Source organism: Brachyhypopomus gauderio, chromosome 3, assembly GCF_052324685.1.
Source record: "Brachyhypopomus gauderio isolate BG-103 chromosome 3, BGAUD_0.2, whole genome shotgun sequence".
Taxonomy (NCBI): Eukaryota; Metazoa; Chordata; class Actinopteri; order Gymnotiformes; family Hypopomidae; genus Brachyhypopomus; species Brachyhypopomus gauderio.
In genome coordinates this window covers 37,304,005-37,325,625 of record NC_135213.1, presented here as the reverse complement: position 1 = coordinate 37,325,625, position 21,621 = coordinate 37,304,005, and the positions used below count along the sequence as shown (strand labels likewise).

Below are 21,621 nucleotides of genomic sequence, written 5' to 3'. Positions count from 1 at the left end.
GGGGCTCGATCAGTACGCCAGAAGTATGTAGTAGACTATTTCGAACACAGCCAAAGTGTCTGGTAGCCGCTAGGGGGCGGTAGCCTCCCCCTGTCTGCATGGACCACTCGGAAGAAAGTGCGCGAAGAAAATTGACACAGTTTTTGGTTTTGAAAATGACGTGCGGAATATATATATAATTTTTTTAAATTTAAATACTTTAAATGTTGAACAACATTGTAGAAGATTCAACTTTAGTGTGTGAAATTAATTAGTCGCGCGATATACTTCAGTCGCATTTAGTCGACAGAAGCAAGTGAAGAGTACAGACGTGAAGCTGCGGGTTTGGTGGTCACGTGACGCCTCACAGGACGATGAATAATATTTTAGGAGTTTTTATTTTTCAGCTGTTTCAGTTTCAAACGCTGTGTTTGTATTTACATGTGCACAATACATCAAACCAGACGCCAAACATAGTCATGGTCATGTCTGATGCTTTTGTAAGTATTTTCAACTACCACTACAAAGGAAACATCGCTGTGACTGGACTAGACTAGACTGGATCTTTTATCAGTTTTATTTCTTTTGCTTTAGGATGGACGATTAACATTTGATCCAGGGAATAAAGTCGTCCAGCTACCTTACATTAACTACATCAGGCAGATGGGCTCCGTGTTCCTCAACTCCTACACTAACTCACCTGTTTGCTGTCCGTCCAGGGCAGGTACAATGTGTCCACTAAAGTCTTTAAATTCACACCCCACCATTTACTTGGGGCACTCGTGTGCATGGTCGAATTTCTATAGGAATAAAACACGATATGCATCTAATGACATTATATTTGTACATTGCCAGCCATGTGGAGCGGTCGTTGGGTCCACTTAACAGGCGCCTGGAACAATTATAAATGTCTTTCCTCCAATGCCACCACATGGATGGAGCATCTCCAGAAGGCCGGGTATCATACCCACAGCATGGGCAAACTAGACTATATATCTGGAGGCCACTCCATCAGGTGACTGGAATAAATGCATCTGCCTGTGGTGACTGTAATTCTACATGCACTGAGCAGCAGGTTGTACTATACAAGATAACACTTGTCACTGGTAATATGACAAGTCATATAAACCTTGCTGTGATTACAGAAGCTGCAAACTATATTTTCTATGCAGTTTGGTGTCATTTTTTTACCCTTCATTAATACATTTCAAAAACATTATTTAGCAATCGTGTGGAGGCGTGGACCAGAGAGGTGCCATTTCTTTTGAGGCAAGAGGGTCGTCCTCAGGTAGACCTTGTAGGAGACGCGTCCACAGTTAGGGTCATGACCAAAGACTGGACCACCACTGACAACGCCACCCTGTGGATACGGGAGAGCGCTGCAGCTCTGTCCCAGCCGTTCGCGCTGTACCTGGGGCTGAACCTCCCGCACCCCTACCGCACACGGTCCCTGGGCCCCACCGCCGGAGGCTCCACCTTCCGCACCTCCCCCTTCTGGCTGAAAAAGGCAGGTTGATCTGCACAGACCACTGATTTGCATCTCATGTAGTAGGTGTCATGCCCATATTGGGAACTCCAGATCTAAAGGGTTTTTCTTTTCTATATAAATTTATGGAATTTAACATTTGTTGCTATCAACCCCTGAATAAAAATGTTTTAAATCCTATACGCTTTGTCCTAAGTACTTTGCATTAACATGTTTAAGGCTGGCTGTAGCCCTGTGTTGGTTTGTCAGTGTTTTTTAAAGATTACCAAAAAAGAAGCGTATTAAAAGAAGTAAAAAACACATTACACTGGTCGAGTTGGGGGGATCATGAATGCCATTTTGTGGTTCAGTGGTCTGAACATGATTCAGTGGTCTGCAGTAGCATATTATTAAATATTGATTGTGAATCTAAAATAGTAGAGAGAATGAGAAGGTGTAGCATGAATATTTTAGGAACTCTTAATCATCAATAATGTGTCCATTTAAGCGTTCTAGTAATACTGAATTTATCTGTTTTTCAAAGGTGTCTTTGGAGCACGTTTCCCTACCAAAGTGGTTGCCGTTTTCAGAGATGCACCCTGTTGATTACTACTCCACCTTTACCAAAAACTGCAGCGGTAGCTTCACTGAGCAGGAGATCAGAGACATCCGAGCCTTCTACTACGCCATGTGTGCCGAAACAGACGCCATGCTTGGCAAGCCACGCACACCGCCACATTTTACACGCTAGTTATCACGTACAGTTGGATTTACTGCTGTTTTGCTGCGGCTCTGTTCTAGGCGAGGTGATCGCCGCTCTCAGAGAGACGGGATTGTTGGACAGCACTGTCCTCGTCTTCACTTCTGATCACGGGGACCTGGCCATGGAGCACAGGCAGTTCTATAAGATGTCCATGTTTGAGGGCAGCTCCCACATTCCTTTACTTATGATGGGCCCGCAGATAAAGAGCGGCGTAGAGATCAGCTCTCCCGTCTCCCTTGTAGATCTGTACCCATCATTTCTTGGTAAGGTGATTAGCTGTCATGGTCATTCAGTTTCATGACTTACAGACATGTAAAGAGATCAGTGGTTCATTAATGAAATACATTTTTGGACTATTTGTTCAGTGATATGTAGATTTACAAATGAGAAGTTGTGGTTTCTGTGACATTTCTGATAGACGTCAGCCCCATTGGTGTAAGCCACCAAACGCAGTTCATGAGAAGCTTAAAAACACAAGCACACACAGAGAAATATGCATACACCAAACGGATTTATAGTATTCCATATTAGACTGTAACACTGATGTGTGATGTGTGTTTGTCAGATATCGCAGGTGTCCGTGTCCCAGATGGCTTGAGCGGTCACTCCCTGGTCCCTCTGGTCTCACAGGCTGGATGGGGTGTAAATGAGCCCCACCCTGGCTGGGTGCTCAGTGAGTACCACGGCTGTAACGCCAACGCCTCCACATACATGCTACGAACAGGCCAGTGGAAGTACATCACCTACACGGATGGTGTGAGCGTCCCTCCACAACTCTTTGGTAAGCTGCTGCTCACGACAGCAATTCACCGCGTCGCATGTGAACGTAGAGGAATCTGATTCAGTATGTTTATTTATTTAGTTACTTTATTAATAGGAGCTATTGTTATAGCATAACAGATATAGCGTGATTCTTCTGTGAAATTATACAAGACATTATAAGTGCAGGTCTTGGGGGGAAATGAGGGGAAGTTAGTCATGCAGACTAGATGATCCATGACGTTTGTACAGTGCTAACAAGTGGCAGGTCACTTTCATCCGCTGTGAAGGACACGACAGTTTGACAGTTCTTCTTTAGCACTGTAATGCATCATTGTGTTATGGTTGCGTCTGTGATGTTCAATCAGACCTTTCCAAGGATAGAGCTGAGCTGAAGAACCTGGCCTCCCGATACCGTGGTGTTTGTCAGCACCTGGACAAGCTGCTACGCTCGGTGGTGGACTATCCCAAGGTCTCCCAGGCCGTCCGGCTCTACAACAAACACCAGTTTCTGGTGTGGAAGCAGAGACTCGGAAACAATTACACTCAAGCCATCGCCAACTTACGCTGGCACTTAGATTGGCAGAGAGATGCCCAGTATAATGAGAAAGCTATCGAGGACTGGCTAACGAAGTTGGGCTGATTTAATGCAGCTAAATAAATACAGAACTGCTAAACTGGAGCCAGAGGCCAAACGCCTGCTATAAGAAATAAATACAGCTGCAGCTGTTTCTGCAGGTTTGTGACTTTGGAATGAGAAGCATTCATTACAGTGCTGAGGCAAACAGGCTGGCATTGCTTCAAGTGAGGCTAAATTTATTTTCTATGCATGATTCTTTGCTAACTGTGAATTAAATGAGTAATGCAATAAATGCATCCATGTCCCTCGTTGAGTGCTTGTAACATTTATTGTCTCCAAATTCCGTGTCTGTGTGTCTCCAAATATGTTAACATCTGGCGCGTGTTTATTCCAAGAATCATCCTGCCTAATGTTTTGGTATGCAGTAGTCCGCAGTACCGTGCACAGCCAAGAGGGGGCGACAATAAAACCAAATTTTGGCCCCGTGAGCTAGGATAAACATCAACCCACCTAGAATTCAAAGTTTAAAAAAACACAGACTCGGTGTGGGAAACACAGCAGAACCTTCTTCAGTACCAGAAGTCGATATTTTCATTTTGGGGGGTTTTATTTATTAAGATTATTTTTAATTCTGTGTAACAGGACTGTGAGAAGAAGAGTTACTTTTCTTGAACTCCCTCGGTCCGTTTCAGCAGCCTCGTTGAGAGCTCGCACGTCCTCGTTTGGTTGGACCTGAAGGACAGGGTGGTAGGAGATGTCTGGTTCTGACGCCTCTGCTGTGTCTCCTGGCACGTCGCAGACTGAAGCTTAGGCGCTTGTTGTAGCTGCAGTCCCACCACAACAAACAGGAAAAGCGCACGGCAGCGAGCGGTTCTGCTCCCGACCATCTGGCCCATGTCGGATCAGAACTCGACCTCTTCGAGTTCAGATGAAGATGCGGATCCTGATTCGGAGCAGGCGGACGAGCTCGGTGGGACCCTCAGTAAAGTAAATACCCCAGCGACCCTCACACGCCTGGGATACACACACCCGGAATACACACACCTGGGTTACACACACCCGGGATACACACACCTGGGTTACACACACTCGGGATACACACACCTGGGTTACAAATAATAGTGCAGAGACCGTTTTGGTTTTGATTCGAGTGATTTCAGGTGTGAAATGATCATAAAACGGGTTGTGGTGACATTTCACCTGAAGTTATAGCCTACTACACGAGTATCGTGGATTTGGGATTAAAACACGTCTACTCCGCTTTGAGTCCATTTGCTGTACACACCTGTCCGTCTCAGGTGTCACCCTGAACACCTGTGTAACGTGTACAGACCGCGTTAAAGCGCCACAGCCACATATTCGTGTTTAGAGACCGGTGTCTCGGTACTGTGTGCTCATTTATCTGCTGGTTTTGCGTGCAGTGGACCAACTACATCCACGGGTGGCAGAACCGGTGGGTCGTGCTGAAGAACAACACCTTGAGCTACTACAAGTCCGCGGACGAGCGGGAGTTCGGGTGCAGGGGGGCTCTCTGCCTCGGGAAAGCGGTCATCACGGTACGGCCTGTGGGTCCGGGGGAGTGAGGCTTGGAGAAGGTGTCGCTTCATCACACCGTAGCAGAACCCATGACCACAACACGACGTGTGGACAAATGCATGTGTGTCTTCGTGCAAGCAGAGCATTTGGGTTCTGTGTGTGTGTGTGTGTGTGTGTGTGTGTGTGTGTGTGTGTGTGTGTGTGTGTGTGTGTGTGTGTGTGTGTGTGTGTGCTGAGAAACGTGTCCAAAAACAATGTTTGCATTCAGTGTTATGATCAGTGCAAGACAGTGATCATAAGACAGTGCAAGTCTAAGGCAGTTGGCCACAGTTCTTTGCTTTGCTTAACAGGGTTATGTTAGAGAAACTTCTTCAAATGCCTCAAGAAACCCATATTTCATGAAATTTATGTACTGACTCAGCATGGATGATTATCTCTGACAAGTTGGCAAACTAAACATCTCATGACAAAGCTTTATGAACAGTTTTACTTAAAAAAACGACAACAAAAACCAGCTGACCGTGGTTAGGCTTGTTAATACTAACAACCACAGTGTGTGTGTGTGTGTGTGTGTCCCGTCCAAGGTTTTCGTCTTAGGTGGCCAGCTGGTTTGAGCGGTCAGAGATATGGGGAGAAGGTCTGGGAGGAGGGAGTGTGCTCTGCATTCTTGTTTGAACACGCACACACAGTTTGCCGCCGCACACCAAACTCCTCGGAGCTCACGGCTCACACTGCTCTGTTGTTGTCCTGCTTGAAGCATGCGGAAATATTCGTGCAGAACAGATCCGACGGGTAGAACTGAATCCAGTTTCTCTTTACTTGTGTAAACCCAGAACAGACAACCCTCACATTTATAATAGACACTTTATAATGGAAATCAACCTAATGTCTAATATTGGCTTGACATTACTGCTAGGATAACTGCTGTCAGCAGGTTTATGTAGGTACTTTTTTACATATGCAGTTAGTCTTGTTTCTTAAACTGGATTCAGACAGGTAGAATTTAAACTGATCTGCAACATGTGACCTCTCTCCAAGACGTGCATTCAAATGGTCAGGTCATGTTCCCCAGCAAATGGATGCCTGTCATACCTGTGGTAGCTGGCCTTTAGTATAAAGCTACCTACTGTGACCGAGTGATTTTCATCAGGTTAGCTAGACCAGAGTAGCAGGACTACGGCAAGCAGGGGGAAACCGAAAGAAATGGAAAGAATCAGGTTTTGTTGTGCCATTCTCTGTAGAAAAAATGTGAACAGTTGCATGAATAGTTGTGTAAAAGCCGTGCAAATAGAGGAGTGTAGCGTAGTAGCGGATAACAGGTCCGGAGTGAATGCGCTAATCTCACTTGATTGATGACCCACTGTCATAGTCTCTCGTTAGTCTGTTCAAGCAGAGCTAAACACAGTGGTGCAGATGAGGGGAGCCACACACTCTATGACCACACACGGCATGCGTTTATATTACTAATAATCCTGGATTTTTGGCATCAGATAAACCTCAGGCATGTGCGATAATGGAATGGGAGGTTTTTGTCATTGCTATCAGGATGAAAACCAAAGTAGGTGATTAGAAATTGAGGCTTAGACACCACTGCTCCCCGAACTAGCTCATTTCCTTGACTTTGACCTGTTATTCTCAGGACACACATCACACGTGTTCCACAACAGGCTGGATTGGACAGAGCTCAGGACAGCACATCATCTTGCTGTATATGCAGTCACCATTTAATTTGAATTCCATGTTGGCATACAGAACCAGAACAGAATTCTCACTCTATCATTCACTTACAGACCGCACTATTTTCACTATTTTACATTATTCACTTTTGTATTTTCCTTCATAAATGCCATGGGCTGTAGCAGATCTATATCAAGTGGGGGTGTCGGTGCATGCGTAGCATATTGTATTATTGTTATATAAGATGGGGGGGGGGGGGGGGTGGAATTGTTTCAAAAGTGGAGGTGTTGAATTTGCGCTACTGCTCTGGGGTAGTCAAAACAAACAAGCAAACAAACAAACAAATCAATACCTTGGTGACCACACTAGCATTTAATCTCTGTATCCATGACAGCCACTCCATTCCATTCCAGTGTGTGTTGAAGTACAAGCCAGGCACACCTCACTCTGCTTAACAACGTACTGATTAGACAAGCACCTGAATTGACGAGCACTTAATGAGCCTTGTGAGAGACGGGGAAAGAATGCCAAGAAAATGAGAGCTGTGATTACAAATAACAGCTGCACCACCAAATCCTGATTTCTCAACCCTTCCTACAATAAAACACAATTATAGTGTTACTTAAAAAGTAATACAACACTTTCATGTTTTATTTTGATGTAATTTATTGCAAAGAAATGCTTTATATCTTTTATTTGGAATGTGGGGAAGTTTTTACTTTATAAGATGCTGAATTTTACTTAAACCTGTATGTTCGTGCGTACGTACGCCTGCTTTTAGTATTAATTTCAGTTGCGTTCCATTACTCATGCATTAGGTTGGCGTACGTACAATAATTAAAGTTTATGTAGTCTTAATAGTTTTTTTTTAAATCTGTCACAGCCTCATGAGTTCGATGAGTGCCGCTTCGATATCAGTGTGAACGACAGCGTTTGGTACCTAAGGGCCGAAGACCCGGACCTGCGACACCAGTGGATCGATACCATCGAACATCACAAGGTACACACACGAGTGCAAATGGCGGTTTCAAACATAGCGTTGGAATTTCACACATTGTAATTTTTGCATCAGTTTACGTTTCCTTTATGGCTCTGCAGCTGCATTGAAAGGCACTCCAACCCAAACACAAACTGCTTTTTGGTTATTTAACAGTAGTCTGATCGCAGTCCTCAGTGTCCCTGTGTACATTGTCCTTGGCGGTTAAGTCTCATAGGCGTATCATTGAGGCAGGGTGTGGAGGGTGTCTTTTCTCCCGACACATTCCTGTTCACACTACTCATATAATGTGTTGGGTGATGTGAACAGTGTCCACCCCCTGAAGTTTCCCCCCCCCCCAATAAAGAAGTGGATATGAAAAAAAGAAAGCAAAAGTTGAATTGAAAGTAAGAACCAGTTGGGCAGGGTTTCTCCCCACCTTCTCCCACGTCCCCTGAGTCAGGCTGTAGTGAGGGAGTGGCTCCAGGAATGTGGGGTGGAGCATAGCTGATTGGGGGTGTGACCGGCACACAGCTGCTCACAAGCTGTGGATCCAAGCGTTTGCACTGGTGGGAGTGTTTGGGCGGGTGACCAATCATGTCGTATGCCTGGATCTATGACTATGGTGGTGCTGATTTTATTTTTGCTAATTAAACCCACATGGTGTTGGTGGGACTTCTAGGTCTGATATAGGGAAGGGTGCCCACATGTTAGTTGTGTGAAATAGCGTTACAACTTGAACTAAAAACAAGTTCTGATTCAGCATGTTGTGATCTAGACCAAGTGATATATAAATTGAACATTCATTCATTCATTCATTGCTACCATGTGCAGGTAGCAATTGTGGGTTGAGTGTTAAAGTGCTGGGTGGGCTTCAGAACTGCTTTTATTCCAGTTCTTAGTGGGCGTGACCAAACTTGACAGCAGAGAGGTTCTCTGCACTGGAACTGTTGAATCAGCGCCATCAGCTGGTGGAAAGTGGTGTTGCTATAAGAGCTGCACCATTTAAATTGAAAACAATGTTATGACTCAAGATTACCTCGCTTGGCTCGGCAGAGAGTTTTACAGTGTCAAAGGATCTAATTATATCAAGTGTTAATTCGTTAAACATACTATGCACATTGTACTAAATTGGTTTTGCAGAAAACTTGTAATTTTACTGTCATAACCTCAACATCAGCATTTTTCTGCCTTGTAGCCTAAAAAGTTTTTCCCCTTGTCAGCAATTTATCAACAATTCAAGAATTCAGATGGTGATGTGTAAACCTGTTCTGTGGTTCACTTTTGCCTGTTGAACAGGTTGTCTAGCTGTTGATTGGCTTCCCATGTTAATGTTCAACTGGCTAAAGAAATGACTGCTGAAATGCTATTGAAGGTACAATATCTGGATATGAAGCTCCAATCTTACTGATGTCCTTTCTAGAAACTGGGATCAGCTGGTGTGTTGTTGTGTTTTCTGAACAATCGTTTTAGTTCTGCTCCATCCTTCCAGACTTTCGTCACTCTCTTCGTGGACGGTTTTATGTAGGAGGTCGTGATCTTGCTATATCAGGAAGAGCTAAGCATTCCACGTGAATGATGCATGAAGCTGACGCTAACATGAGGCATCATCTCAGCTTCTGCAGAAATGGACGCAACTTAAACAAAAAGCGTTTGGGTGATGCAGGAGGGGGGGGGGGGGGGGGTCTTGAATGCAAGTGTGCGTAGCAACCAGAGGTGCGTAGCAACTGGGCCAGTTGCCAGTCTCTCAGTAAAGCATCTCTCTTGTTCATTCCCTCCCGCTATCTCTCTCTCTCTCTCTCTCTCTCTCTCTCTCTCTCTCTCTCTCTCTCTCTCTCTCTCTCTCTGCCCACATACACACACCACCCCCTCCAACATGAATCTTCTCCTGCTCTTGTGAGTTTTTAAAGGGGACCGACGCGTGGTGTCTGTCTGCCTCTCTCTCTGTCTGTCTCTCTCTCTCTCTCTCTGTCTCTTTCTCTCTTTCTCTCTCTCTCTCTCTCTCTCTCTCTCTCTCTCTCTCTCTCTCTCTCTGTCTCTCTCTCTCTCTTCTGCTCCACATGCCCGGCTGGGAGAAGCCCTGGGGACGTTTGCGGGCGGAGCGCGGAGGGAGTGTGCTCCAGCCGGCCCCGCGGGACTGCAGAGGCGATGCGATGTTCTGTTTCGGCTGCTGGAGCGGACGGATGGTGGGCTGTGACCTGCTGGCGCGTTTCCCTGCATGCTTCCTTCAATCCCCCTGCTTCTCCCTCACCGTCGTCCGACGCCGTAGCGCGCGTGCTCTCGTGCTTATCCGCTCTGGTGTCTGTTGCAAGTTTTCTTTCCCAGCGGCTGTGATTTTTTAAAATAGGTATTTCTGTTAACTGCAGTCCGGCGACGGTGAACAGCTGTCGCAGAAAACCGCGTATCCAGTAATTCAGCAGTTCTGACACTTTAATGACAGAATTTGCATGGCCGCTCTGAAAGACTTGAGCCGTAATTGGTGGGCTTGAAGCCGGTGGCATGGCAGTCTGTGTGTTAATTTTCCTGTGTGCTAGACATGCGTGCTGAGGCCAGAAGAACACCACCCTCAACCTGACGCACCGTCTCCCTTTAACTGCTGGTGGCTACATCCATCACCCTTAAGTGGTTAACGCGTCGTTATGCAGTCGGAGTTCATTGTAGCTTTTTCAAATTCGTTTGTGTTTGTTTTTTGTTGTTGATGGTTGTGTGACGGCAGCAGCGCTGTGATGCGCTTTTACTGCCCGATCGGCTCTCTCTGTCCGTTAGGAAAGCCACTTAAGATAATGAAGCTTTTCAAAAGCCTCCGTGTTTTATCAGTTATGCAACAACACCACAGTGGTCTGGATGGAGGAGTCTGATTTCAGTGTGCTCAGGAGAAAGTCCTGATGTGTGGTTCATGGCTATAGTAATATATCTCCATTCTGATCTCTGCCTGTTGAGGGTAGGTAAGAAATATTTACTAGGTGTCCGGCTACAATGTGTTCAGGTAATGATCTCCACGTAAATACTGTCGGCTTCGTGCCTTTTAAAGAACACTGTATAGAAGTGTTGAAAGTCGGAAAGTGTTGAAACAGTACTTGGCTTCAAATCCTCCCATCTTCTCCCAGACATCATGCTAGTACAAACCCGTGATTCCTCTTGTAAATCTCACGCATGTTGTGACGTTACGGTGTTCATGCCGTCCCACCTCCTCTACAGGGAGGTTGTTTTAGTGTCTCTGTAGCCGTGTGTAATGATTATAATTTAGGCTGTGTTCCCTTACAACCTCTCTGCTACTAAGCATCCAGGTGTGTGTGTGTGTGTGTGTGTGTGTGTGTGTGTGTGTGTGTGTGTGAACTGATGGTTCGCCTACTGCCGTGTGTAAAGACAGTGCTTAGACACCGGCAGAAAACATCCTTCTACTCAACACACAAGGACCTGAAAAATTACCAGATCATTTTTGTTTGTTTGTACTTGTACCCTGTATAAAGTTCAATATTACTTGTATGTCCTATTTTGCTATTTAGAAGTGTGTGTGTGTGTGTGTGTGTGTGTGTGTGTGTGTGTGTGTGTGTGTACCCAGGCCGAGTCGGGCTATGGTTCAGAAAGCAGTCTAAAGCACCATGGTTCCACGTTGTCGCTCACCTCGGCAGCCAGCGGCCTCTCCGCCACCTCCTCATCATCCTTCAGGGTAAGGCGGGTCTGTCCACAGCCTCCGAGCGCCACCACACCCTTCTGGTTCCTCTGCTGGCTGTAGAAGTTTGGGTGTATTTAAGGAAATGCTCTGCAAATGAAATGACGCAACACCACTGTGCCAGACTAAGTGAAGTGAAGGACGTTCTTGTTTGAGAACTGCTAAGAGCAGAAGAAGCGTTTGCTCTCTCAGGCCCTCCACAGAGGTGTGAAAGTGATAATGATCTGCTGAACGATTGCTTAGGGGTGAGAAGTTCCAACACGCACATTAAATGGTTAAACACGGGTTCAATTAAACCAGTAGCACAGTTAGTTAGAACACTAGAATATGTTTGTCTATTGGTTGTTTCATTTGAACAGTTGAGACGATTTTTGTGACCAACTTAGTTTTTTTCTGTGTAGCTGATTTCATGACAATATCCTGATGTGTTTACCTGATGTGATTCAAAATGTCTGCAGTATGGCAGAAAAAAGAAGGAAAAGTTCCAATGCACGTAAAAAGGAGCTCAGATCAGACGTGTCTGCGTAAAAGGCCAGGAGCTCAGATCAGACGTGTCTGCGTAAAAGGCCAGGAGCTCAGATCAGACGTGTCTGCGTAAAAGGCCAGGAGCTCAGATCAGACGTGTCTGCGTAAAAGGCCAGGAGCTCAGATCAGACGTGTCTGCGTAAAAGGCCAGGAGCTCAGATCAGACGTGTCTGAGTAAAAGGCCAGGAGCTCAGATCAGACGTGTCTGAGTAAAAGGCCAGGAGCTCAGATCAGACGTGTCTGCGTAAAAGGCCAGGAGCTCAGATCAGACGTGTCTGCGTAAAAGGCCAGGAGCTCAGATCAGACGTGTCTGCGTAAAAGGCCAGGAGCTCAGATCAGACGTGTCTGCGTAAAAGGCCAGGAGCTCAGATCAGACGTGTCTGCGTAAAAGGCCAGGAGCTCAGATCAGACGTGTCTGCGTAAAAGGCCAGGAGCTCAGATCAGACGTGTCCGCGTAAAAGGCCAGGAGCTCAGATCAGACGTGTCTGAGTAAAAGGCCAGGAGCTCAGATCAGACGTGTCCGCGTAAAAGGCCAGGAGCTCAGATCAGACGTGTCTGCGTAAAAGGCCAGGAGCTCAGATCAGACGTGTCCGCGTAAAAGGCCAGGAGCTCAGATCAGACGTGTCCGCGTAAAAGGCCAGGAGCTCAGATCAGACGTGTCCGCGTAAAAGGCCAGGAGCTCAGATCAGACGTGTCTGCGTAAAAGGCCAGGAGCTCAGATCAGACGTGTCCGCGTAAAAGGCCAGGAGCTCAGATCAGACGTGTCTGCGTAAAAGGCCAGGAGCTCAGATCAGACGTGTCTGCGTAAAAGGCCAGGAGCTCAGATCAGACGTGTCTGCGTAAAAGGCCAGGAGCTCAGATCAGACGTGTCTGCGTAAAAGGCCAGGAGCTCAGATCAGACGTGTCTGCGTAAAAGGCCAGGAGCTCAGATCAGATGTGTCTGCGTAAAAGGCCAGGAGCTCAGATCAGACGTGTCTGCGTAAAAGGCCAGGAGCTCAGATCAGACGTGTCTGCGTAAAAGGCCAGGAGCTCAGATCAGACGTGTCTGCGTAAAAGGCCAGGAGCTCAGATCAGACGTGTCTGCGTAAAAGGCCAGGAGCTCAGATCAGACGTGTCTGAGTAAAAGGCCAGGAGCTCAGATCAGACGTGTCTGCGTAAAAGGCCAGGAGCTCAGATCAGACGTGTCTGCGTAAAAGGCCAGGAGCTCAGATCAGACGTGTCTGCGTAAAAGGCCAGGAGCTCAGATCAGACGTGTCTGCGTAAAAGGCCAGGAGCTCAGATCAGACGTGTCTGCGTAAAAGGCCAGGAGCTCAGATCAGACGTGTTTGCAAAAAAGGCCAGGAGCTCAGATCAGACGTGTCTGCGTAAAAGGCCAGGAGCTCAGGTCAGTCGCCGCAGCAACCACAGACTCTTCATTGTGTCCCGTCATTGCTCACACAGAAAGGTGACAGTCTACAGGAGAAGCTTGCAGAGATGGAGACATTTCGGGACATTCTGTGCAGACAAGTGGACACACTACAGATGTACTTCGACAGCTGTGCAGGTGGAGACAACAGAGATGAGTTCCACATAGAAAAGGGTGAGGAATCTGAACCCCCTGCCTGTCCCTGCCTGTCCCTGCACGTCCCTGCACGTCCCTGCACGTCCCTGCACTTCCCTGCCCGTAGATTAGCTGACTGCAAATGAACTAATGACCATATGAGTTAAGATTCCCCTGTTGAAAGCCATTCCTAAAATGACATGAGTAGATTATACTTTGGTGTGCTTTCTTCTTTTCCCAGTTGTGATCCAGATTTATGCTTTGTTTTTCTAGTTTGCCTGACTAAGTTGACCAATTTGCAGAGCAGCAGATTGCTGAAATGGTTATTTCAGTGGTTGTGTTGGCTTTGTGTTTAACGGCAGTGGTCTACTGTATTAACACTAACATCGTTTAGTCCAAGTTTACTGATGTCTGTAATGCTTTAGCTGATGATGAGGACTTCCCAACATCACGACCAGATGCAGACTACCTCCTTAACTACAGCAGCAAGGACAAATGTGAGCAGCCTTTGGCTATATGTTTTTACTTCATCAGTAAGGGGTTACGTCTTATAGCGTATATATAAGTGGAGGTTTGAGTGTAGTGCATTCCAATTAAAAGTAACTTGAACTTGCTCGGTTTCTTGTTGGGTAGCGAATCATAACATTAGCTAATTAGCTAAACATAAACAGCCTCAATATGTTTGTTAGATAGCTGCCCACCCAAATATTTTCCATAAACCATAATGTATTAGCCCTGCACATGTGCTATTTTGAATTTATGGATAGCAGATATTTTTGTTTTTATTCTATTTAGAATCAAGTGTACATGAAGGGGATGTCATTTAAGTCACAGAGGTTTCCTTTGTCATGGTTAACTAGCTCAACCACTATTAGCTCAAGGCTAATGTGTCATAGCCTTCATGAGCTTTAGCTACAAGCAGTACTTTCAGACAGATCTTCTGGATACGAGGGCCTCCCCTTGGTCTCAGTCTGAGCATTATGAGACCTAACAGAGCTTTATAAAATGCTTATAATGGAAGTTTTAGTTTTCTAAGTTTTTGGTGTTGGTAAGCCAAAAAAATAAATGTTAAGCAAATAAATTTTAAAACATTTCTGAAAGTGACAGCAGTGTGTCAGGCCACCTCAGAGGTTAATGTTGGGGCTTTCTTGCCATTTGGTGCTGACAGTTCTGTCTCTGTCTATGCGTTAGTATTGCACACGGCCGGGCCCAGAGGATCCATCGGCATCGATTTCAAAGGGGAAGCCATCACCTTCAAAGCCACCACTGCAGGGATCCTCTCCACACTGTCCCACTGCATTGAGACCATGGTCAAGCGTGAGGAGATCTGGCAGAGGCGACTGGATAAAGTACGTCTGCTCCAGGAGGTTTCTGGGAACACGGAGGGCCACTCAGCATTGGGCTAAGACCGGGCAGTACTATTGTTGAGACTAGCTGGGTTGGGAATCCAGGATGGTGCTTGCATTTCATCGGTCCAGTGTGATAATTATGGTTAAAACCACTTGTTTCGCACAAAACATTTTTTAAATTGCATTTCCCAGGTCCAATAGCTACACACTAAGACATTTACACAGGCCACTAAATTATTCATTTTTCACGTAATCTAATGGATTGAGACTACGAAGAAACAGGATCTGTCGCCTGTGAATTCTCTTCTTGGAAATGTTGTCTGTGGAGATGAAACCAGAGTCCATTTCCATGTCACGTTTTTTTCCACCCCTGAATAAGCGTTCAGTAGATCACCGCTTCATGTGTCTGCAGGGAGCCTAAAAGGATTAATTTAATCACATTTAAAATAATTTAACATTTCCACTCTTGAGTGTTACTTTTTAAAGATCTGTGTTGTGGCAGGAGGCGAACATTTAAAGCCATTTGATATACTGACAAAATAAGAGTTCTTAATAGCATTGTTAAAGCTATTTAATAAGTGGATTTGCTCCATTGATGGCTGAACTAAAGCCAAGCCTGTTCTGGGGAGCCACGTGGAACTGAATTCTTTGAAGATTCACAATATTTTTCCCCTGGACACTTTATCATGGGTTTATAACACTTCCCTAGCATCTAGTTGCCAAGTTTTAGACTCGCCAAACCAGTTTGTCCTTGTACAGTAGAGTCCTGAAGTATTGTTAGACAGGAAGTACTTGAATTCCAGTGAGTTGCTAGCAGAGTGAAGGATCGTGTGTGTGCGCGCGTGTGTGTGTGTGTGTGAGTGACTCTGTGGAAAGGCATCTGGGATGGGAAAAGAACCTACAAAGTGCCTTTCTGAGGTAGTCCAGCTTGGATGGATGTTTGGTTGTCAGTGGAGTTAAGATGTCAGGAGAGGTCTCACCATGCCTCGCTGCTAAAGCCCTAGGCGTCCTCTGCTGGCTCTCTGCAGACAAACGGAACCAGACACCTCCGTGTACACAGAGCGACGTCCATGCTGTAGGTGTTGCCTGTTCTCCTTAGCGTCTCCGTGGTCTACGTGTCTGTCGTAGTTTTGTCTTGCAGGTCTCATTTCATTGAGTCATGAGGATATGAACAAGTTCCTGTTGTTGTCGTTGTTATGAACCTCCTTACCAGGCCTGCAGTGGGTGATATTTGAATATGTTGAGAGGTCTCAACGCTGTTTTCTGTGAGGCTAATCTGCTTTTCTCTCTTAAACCACATTAGTTTGTTAGCATCTTGGGGTATTCTTTATCAGACATCATGGAAACAACGCACTAATATTTGTCTCCTCTTACATCAGACCAGCTTTTGCTCCTCGGTGGAGCTGGCTAGGTCTTTTCTGTAAGTGGGACACACAGAACCCCAAGAACCCACGCCTCCCGCATGCTTAACAATTCACTTTCATTACACAATTTAACCTGCGTGTATTCAAAGCATTACACCTTTTGGAGCAGAAGGATCCAATCTAAATGTTTGCTACAGGCAGACATTTAATGCTTTGAGGTCTTTCCTTTGAGCGTCTGTTGCTTGTGCTATGTGCACTCAGAAGGACACGTTGGGGTGTAACTTTATTACTATTATATATATTTCGGTTCACTTTCATTTTATGCCTTCTTGTGTCCAGTGTCCATGATGACACAACTAAGCAACACATGTTTTCTTGGAAGGAAATGGAGAGAAGAAGAAGAATAGAAGAATCGTACAAGTCGGTCTTAACAGACCTGAAGAGAAAGTCCCAGTACGGAGGCCCAGATTATGAAGTAAGTGCATTTGCCCTCGTGATGAACCTCGGGCTTTTTGTAAGTCCGTTATGTTCCTGTACAGCTTAGGTGTGCGGGTCCAACAACAGGAGGAGACACTGGTTGGACTTACCCTCTAAACGTTCTCACCATATGACTTTTCAGGAGGGACCGAACAGTCTCCTCAACGAAGACGAGTTCTATGATGCTGTCGAGGCAGCCTTGGATAAGCAGGACCAGATTGAGGAGCAGGTGACGCTCACGCGTGTGTAGGGCGGGCTTAACTGACGCAGTCACAGCACCTGCGTACGATTGGTCAGAATGAATTACCCATGCAAATACCCCCCTGAGTGAGCTTTTGTTAAAGCTTTATAGACATAACAGACATAACTGAATTGGGAGTTTTCTCAGCAAATCAGTACATTTATTTTTTGTTAATTAACCCTCATCGTTGCATTGGAAGGCAGCTAGAAAAAGAATGAGTGCTGTAAAGAAAGCTAACAGCTATTGGTGGAAGAGCTTTTTCCCGGAGATGTTGGGTAATATTTATATTGAAAACGAATGCAAAAAATAATGTGGTGGACTTTGTAAGTCGCTCTGGATAAGAGCGTCTGCTAAATTTTGTAAATGTAATGTAAATGTATTTTGGAAGCACCGTTCTGTTTCTTTCTCAACTGCTCCCATAGGAGCCAAACCCTGTGAGCCGTCACCATCACACGCGTTGGTAAATTGTTACAGCCATCCGCTCGGTGGTCTTGCACGAGTGCAGAGAAAGAGACTGTTGTGGTTTTTGCTACCTGGGCGGATGATTAAGTGGATGTGTTTCTCCCTGTTTAATCTGCTTCTCCTTACTCCCTCAGTCTGAGAAGTGCCGAAGCCCTCGACCAATCACGCTCAGCCCTGATCCCTACTCCTCCGTCAGCGCTCACAGATACTCCACCAAGGTGGGCCTCTCCACTTCACGTGCATCCCACGCTAGCACACCAGACCTTGCTCTCTGCTGGGCAGCCCTGCATGCAAAACCTTCTCACCTCTGCTGGGTTTTCATGTTTTCTATTTCTGATTGGAGTGGTTGTGACAACAATGACTTTTTTTCCCTGTCTAATGGGGTTTTTTTTTTTTGTTGTTTTTTCTTTTTTGCTGTTCTTTGAATTTTCTTACCCATCTTCTCTGCATTTTATGTCTCTCCCACTCTTTCTCCTCCCTCTATTTCTCTCTAGCTTCCGCCACTTAGTCACGCTTCTACCCTTTCTTCTCTTGACCTGGTCAGTGCCTCTGATGATATTCACAGGCTTAGCTTTCAGGTACGGTGTCGTGTGTGTGTGTGTGTGTGTGTGTGTGTGTGTGTGTGTGTGTGTGTGTGTGTTCGAGCATCAGGGGTGTGAGCGGGGAGTGTGGGTGATTAATCCAAACCTCCTTAATGACACAGGTGGAGGAGATGGTGCGAAGTCACATGACCCACTCGTTGCAGGACGTGGGCGGAGACGCCAACTGGCAGCTCGTCACTGAGGAAGGCGACCTCAGGGTGAGCGGGCGGAGCGCGGCCCAGCCGTACTGGAGTCTTGATGGTTTAGTTTAGACCGACTGACCCCAGACGCACACAGGCGACACTGCAGTGCATCGTGGCTCTAGAGGTTCAGCCCAGGCCCAACCCGTCATAGACATGTACCTCACACGTAAATTTAGCTCAGCATCATCACTTGTGTGATCTCTCAGAAACCCATCAGGGTCTTCATGGTGTTGTCTTAAATGTGGAAATGTGAAAACCGTGAATAATTAGCAAGTGTATGTGCTTGTGTGTTGGAGGGTGGGTAGGTGGATGATATGGCAATTCATGACTTCACCACCAGATGGCACAAGCGTTTTTTTTTTTTTTTGGTCACTCATAGTGAGTAACTTGTCATGATTGTTTTATGGTTATTAGGTGTACAGGAGAGAGGTGGAGGAGAATGGGGTTGTTTTGGACCCTCTCAAAGCCACCCATGCAGTTAGTGGAGTGACGGGTCATGAGGTCTGCCACTACTTTTGGGACACAGTCTATCGGAGTGACTGGGAAAGTGGGTATCACGTATTTGATCAGCCAATACACCCAGAACCCAAGTGCTAAACCTTGTTGGGCAAATCTGATCACTTCTCCTTTCTCAGCAACTGTCGAAAGCTTCACTGTGGTAGAGGCCTTGTCGGACAAAGCAGTAATTATTTACCAGACTCTAAAGGTAGAGTGCACTTAAATTATTATCCTAAAACTTCATAAGTATATTTTTTGACATTGAAAGCCATTATCTTTTTACATGGGTGCGCGTTTTGCACCGGTGTCTTTGTTCTCAAGAGGGCTTGCTCTTCATTCCATTGCAGAGGGTGTGGCCAGCTTCACAAAGAGATATCTTGTATCTCTCAGTCATCCGCAAAATCATCTCCACCAATGAGAACGAGCCGGACACGTGGCTCGTGTGCAACTTCTCTGTAGACCATGACGGCTATCCAGTAAGCAGCCGTTTTGGATTGACCTTGATTTTGGTACCTCTCCGTCATGCGTATATGAATCGATGTTTGTAAGAACGTCATCTCGGTACTTCGGAGTCTCATGAATGCCTTCAGTTTACACAGTTGGTTTTTCCAGCCCACCAGTAGGTGCATCCGTGCCAAAATCAACGTGGCCATGATCTGTCAAACTCTCGTTAGTCCACCAGAGGACAACAAGGTGGTCAGTAGAGACGACATTCTCTGTAAAATAACGTATGTAGCCAATGGTGAGTATGACGCCCCCAAGCTGTTTAGCTTCTAAATATCACATATACAGGAAAGAATATCTGTACTGTGGACAAATATTTAGAAATTAAAAAAAATTTTCCTGTTAATTTTTTCACCCAGTGAATCCTGGTGGGTGGGCACCAGCGTCAGTCTTACGGGCTGTAGCCAGGAGAGAGTATCCTAAATTCTTGAAACGTTTCACATCGTATGTTCAAGAGAAGACCAGGAGTGAAGCCATCCTCCTCTAAACAGGTGTCATCTGTGTGCTTCCAACCACACAGCAGCGCAACACTACATTGTTATTCTAGTCTTTTGGACTGTAATGTACACCAACCTACCATAAATGCATCTATATAAGAGGCCTTATCCATCCATAAAAAGCCCTAAGTCATTATACTGAGGTGGCCTGCCGAAGAGCTTCAGAGAGCCATTTAACCAGAAATGGTTTAAAAATCCAACATTATATCAGTGCGTTCTGCTCAGGCAAATTCAAGATGGAAGATGTATAGAGATTCATAAAATAACCTCCCAGAGAGACTGGAACAAGTATTTCACCAAAAGAAAACCACAGCCTATTAATTTTGAACAATGATTACAAGTACTAAATTTTCGAGTCTTTACTCGGTTTGCAGGGATGGATACTGCTTATATTTTGTCTGCTTTTCATTTTTATAATTGCTGAAGTGTTTACTTATGGTATCAGTAATGTTTTGTATTCATAATTCTTGCAGATGATTTAACTGTTCTCTTTATGAAAAATAAACACACCTTAAACTTGAAAGCCTTTAACAAAAAGCCTTGAGTTACAGCTGAGCTTTCTTCTTGGCCTTGATCTTTAATACCTCTGTGTGGTGTCGGTTCTTTGCTTTGGATGGGCAAGAGAAGGTAAAAAGCTTTAACTTTGCACAGTCTGTTTGCATCCTGTGTTATATAATTTTGTTCTTAGTCACATGTTCAAATCTGGAAGGCACTGGAAGTCAAAAGGATGCACATAGATGCCATTGCTGCAGTCTTGAGAACGTGCTTTGGACAGAGTGAAGTTATATCTTGGAATAACGAGGTTGCCAGATAGTGTCACTTTAAAACATATTGCTGCCACTTTGCCTGATTTAGGTGAAACAGTGTCATAAAGGGGGTTGTCCTTTGTAGAACATCTCACTGAATTATGAAGAACTACTTTTTTTGCACTTTTACAATGTGGGTAAACCTGTGATGCCTAAAACATGGTGTTTAGCCAGACGTGCAGGAGTAATGTGTATTTTATTGGGACCTGAAGTAATGACTAAAAACTGTCTTGTTTAGTCAGATCTTAATTTGGAAGAATCATAATTGATTTGCACTTAAATTCACACAAGTAGTTTGTACAGCCGAAGGTTATTGTGCAAGTTGAGATGTAACCTTGAGATTTCCTAAATGCATTTTGGATGGTTTCATTTGTAAATGTTAATCTGATGTTTTGTTAAGATTTGTTTTAAAACTTCTGTATATAGTACTCTGGAATTATTAAACTATATAAATATCTGGTTAAAGAATATTGTGCAATTTGGTTTGTTTAGAAAGCTTACCTAATGCATCTTACGTCAGGCTATGTTTATAAATGTTTTGGGATACATCTTGGAACACACACAGTTAAAAATGCACATATGCCATAAACAGCCATGTTCATTAATGCTTCTTTTAGCCATCTACTGCAGAATTTAATATTGTGTATATACATTCAACAGTCAGAGGCACAACTTGAGAGTGCCCTCCAAATTGGGGTGAATTTGTTTTATACCCCCAGGAATGCAAAAGGATAAGTGTTCTACACAGCATCCTTTTCCCCATAGTCATCATCTTATCCATCCCAGAGGATTGTCTGTGAAAAGAGGTTAAAAATCTGTAATTGCTTCAAAAAGACACATTGGCTTAGGCAGAAGTGTCACGGCATACAGCCTGTAAGCATTGAGTGGGTAACAAACTTTGATGGCTACCAGGTGTATATTTGTACTCCTGTGTATTTTCTTTACGTACCATACGCCATAATCATCCCATATGCTACTGAATGGACCGTGGGAGAGAAAAAGGAGCTAGCGCTGTTAACAACTGGCCACTGATGTCAGTCAACCTGTCTGGGAATATTTGTCCTATAGTGTGAGAGCTTTGTTAGGAGAAAGCTCCACCCCCTGTGGTAAATTTCCTTACTTGAGGTGTTAATAAAGAGCCTGCACTTTTTTATATAAGCAGGCGT

The 21,621-nt window shown here is 45.0% G+C and overlaps 2 protein-coding genes across 7 annotated transcripts; both read left to right on the top strand.

The window, feature by feature from the left end:
- Window positions 1-116: 116 nt before the first annotated feature.
- On the top strand, window positions 117-3,859 carry arsk (arylsulfatase family, member K). Its single transcript, XM_076998086.1, has 8 exons — window positions 117-479; window positions 574-703; window positions 835-994; window positions 1,204-1,486; window positions 1,989-2,160; window positions 2,246-2,470; window positions 2,773-2,988; window positions 3,335-3,859. Exons 1-8 carry the CDS (start codon window positions 354-356, stop codon window positions 3,607-3,609), a joined length of 1,587 nt encoding a protein of 528 aa, XP_076854201.1. The 5' UTR covers window positions 117-353; the 3' UTR covers window positions 3,610-3,859.
- Window positions 3,860-4,027: 168 nt separating this feature from the next.
- Window positions 4,028-20,917, top strand: cert1a (ceramide transporter 1a). 6 transcript variants are annotated; one of them, XM_076998079.1, is made up of 18 exons: window positions 4,029-4,533; window positions 4,968-5,102; window positions 7,643-7,759; window positions 9,814-9,921; window positions 11,298-11,405; window positions 13,374-13,512; window positions 13,899-13,970; window positions 14,665-14,822; window positions 16,569-16,661; window positions 16,806-16,892; window positions 17,501-17,584; window positions 17,861-17,944; window positions 18,070-18,165; window positions 18,565-18,697; window positions 18,786-18,856; window positions 18,996-19,124; window positions 19,261-19,390; window positions 19,512-20,917. In XM_076998079.1, exons 1-18 carry the CDS (start codon window positions 4,441-4,443, stop codon window positions 19,637-19,639), a joined length of 1,965 nt encoding a protein of 654 aa, XP_076854194.1. In that variant the 5' UTR covers window positions 4,029-4,440; the 3' UTR covers window positions 19,640-20,917. The 6 variants fall into 6 exon arrangements, with proteins under 6 accessions (XP_076854196.1, XP_076854194.1, XP_076854199.1 ...); XM_076998081.1 differs by lacking the exon at window positions 16,806-16,892 and having other exon boundaries at window positions 4,028-4,533; XM_076998082.1 differs by lacking the exon at window positions 9,814-9,921 and having other exon boundaries at window positions 4,031-4,533.
- Window positions 20,918-21,621: the final 704 nt, after the last annotated feature.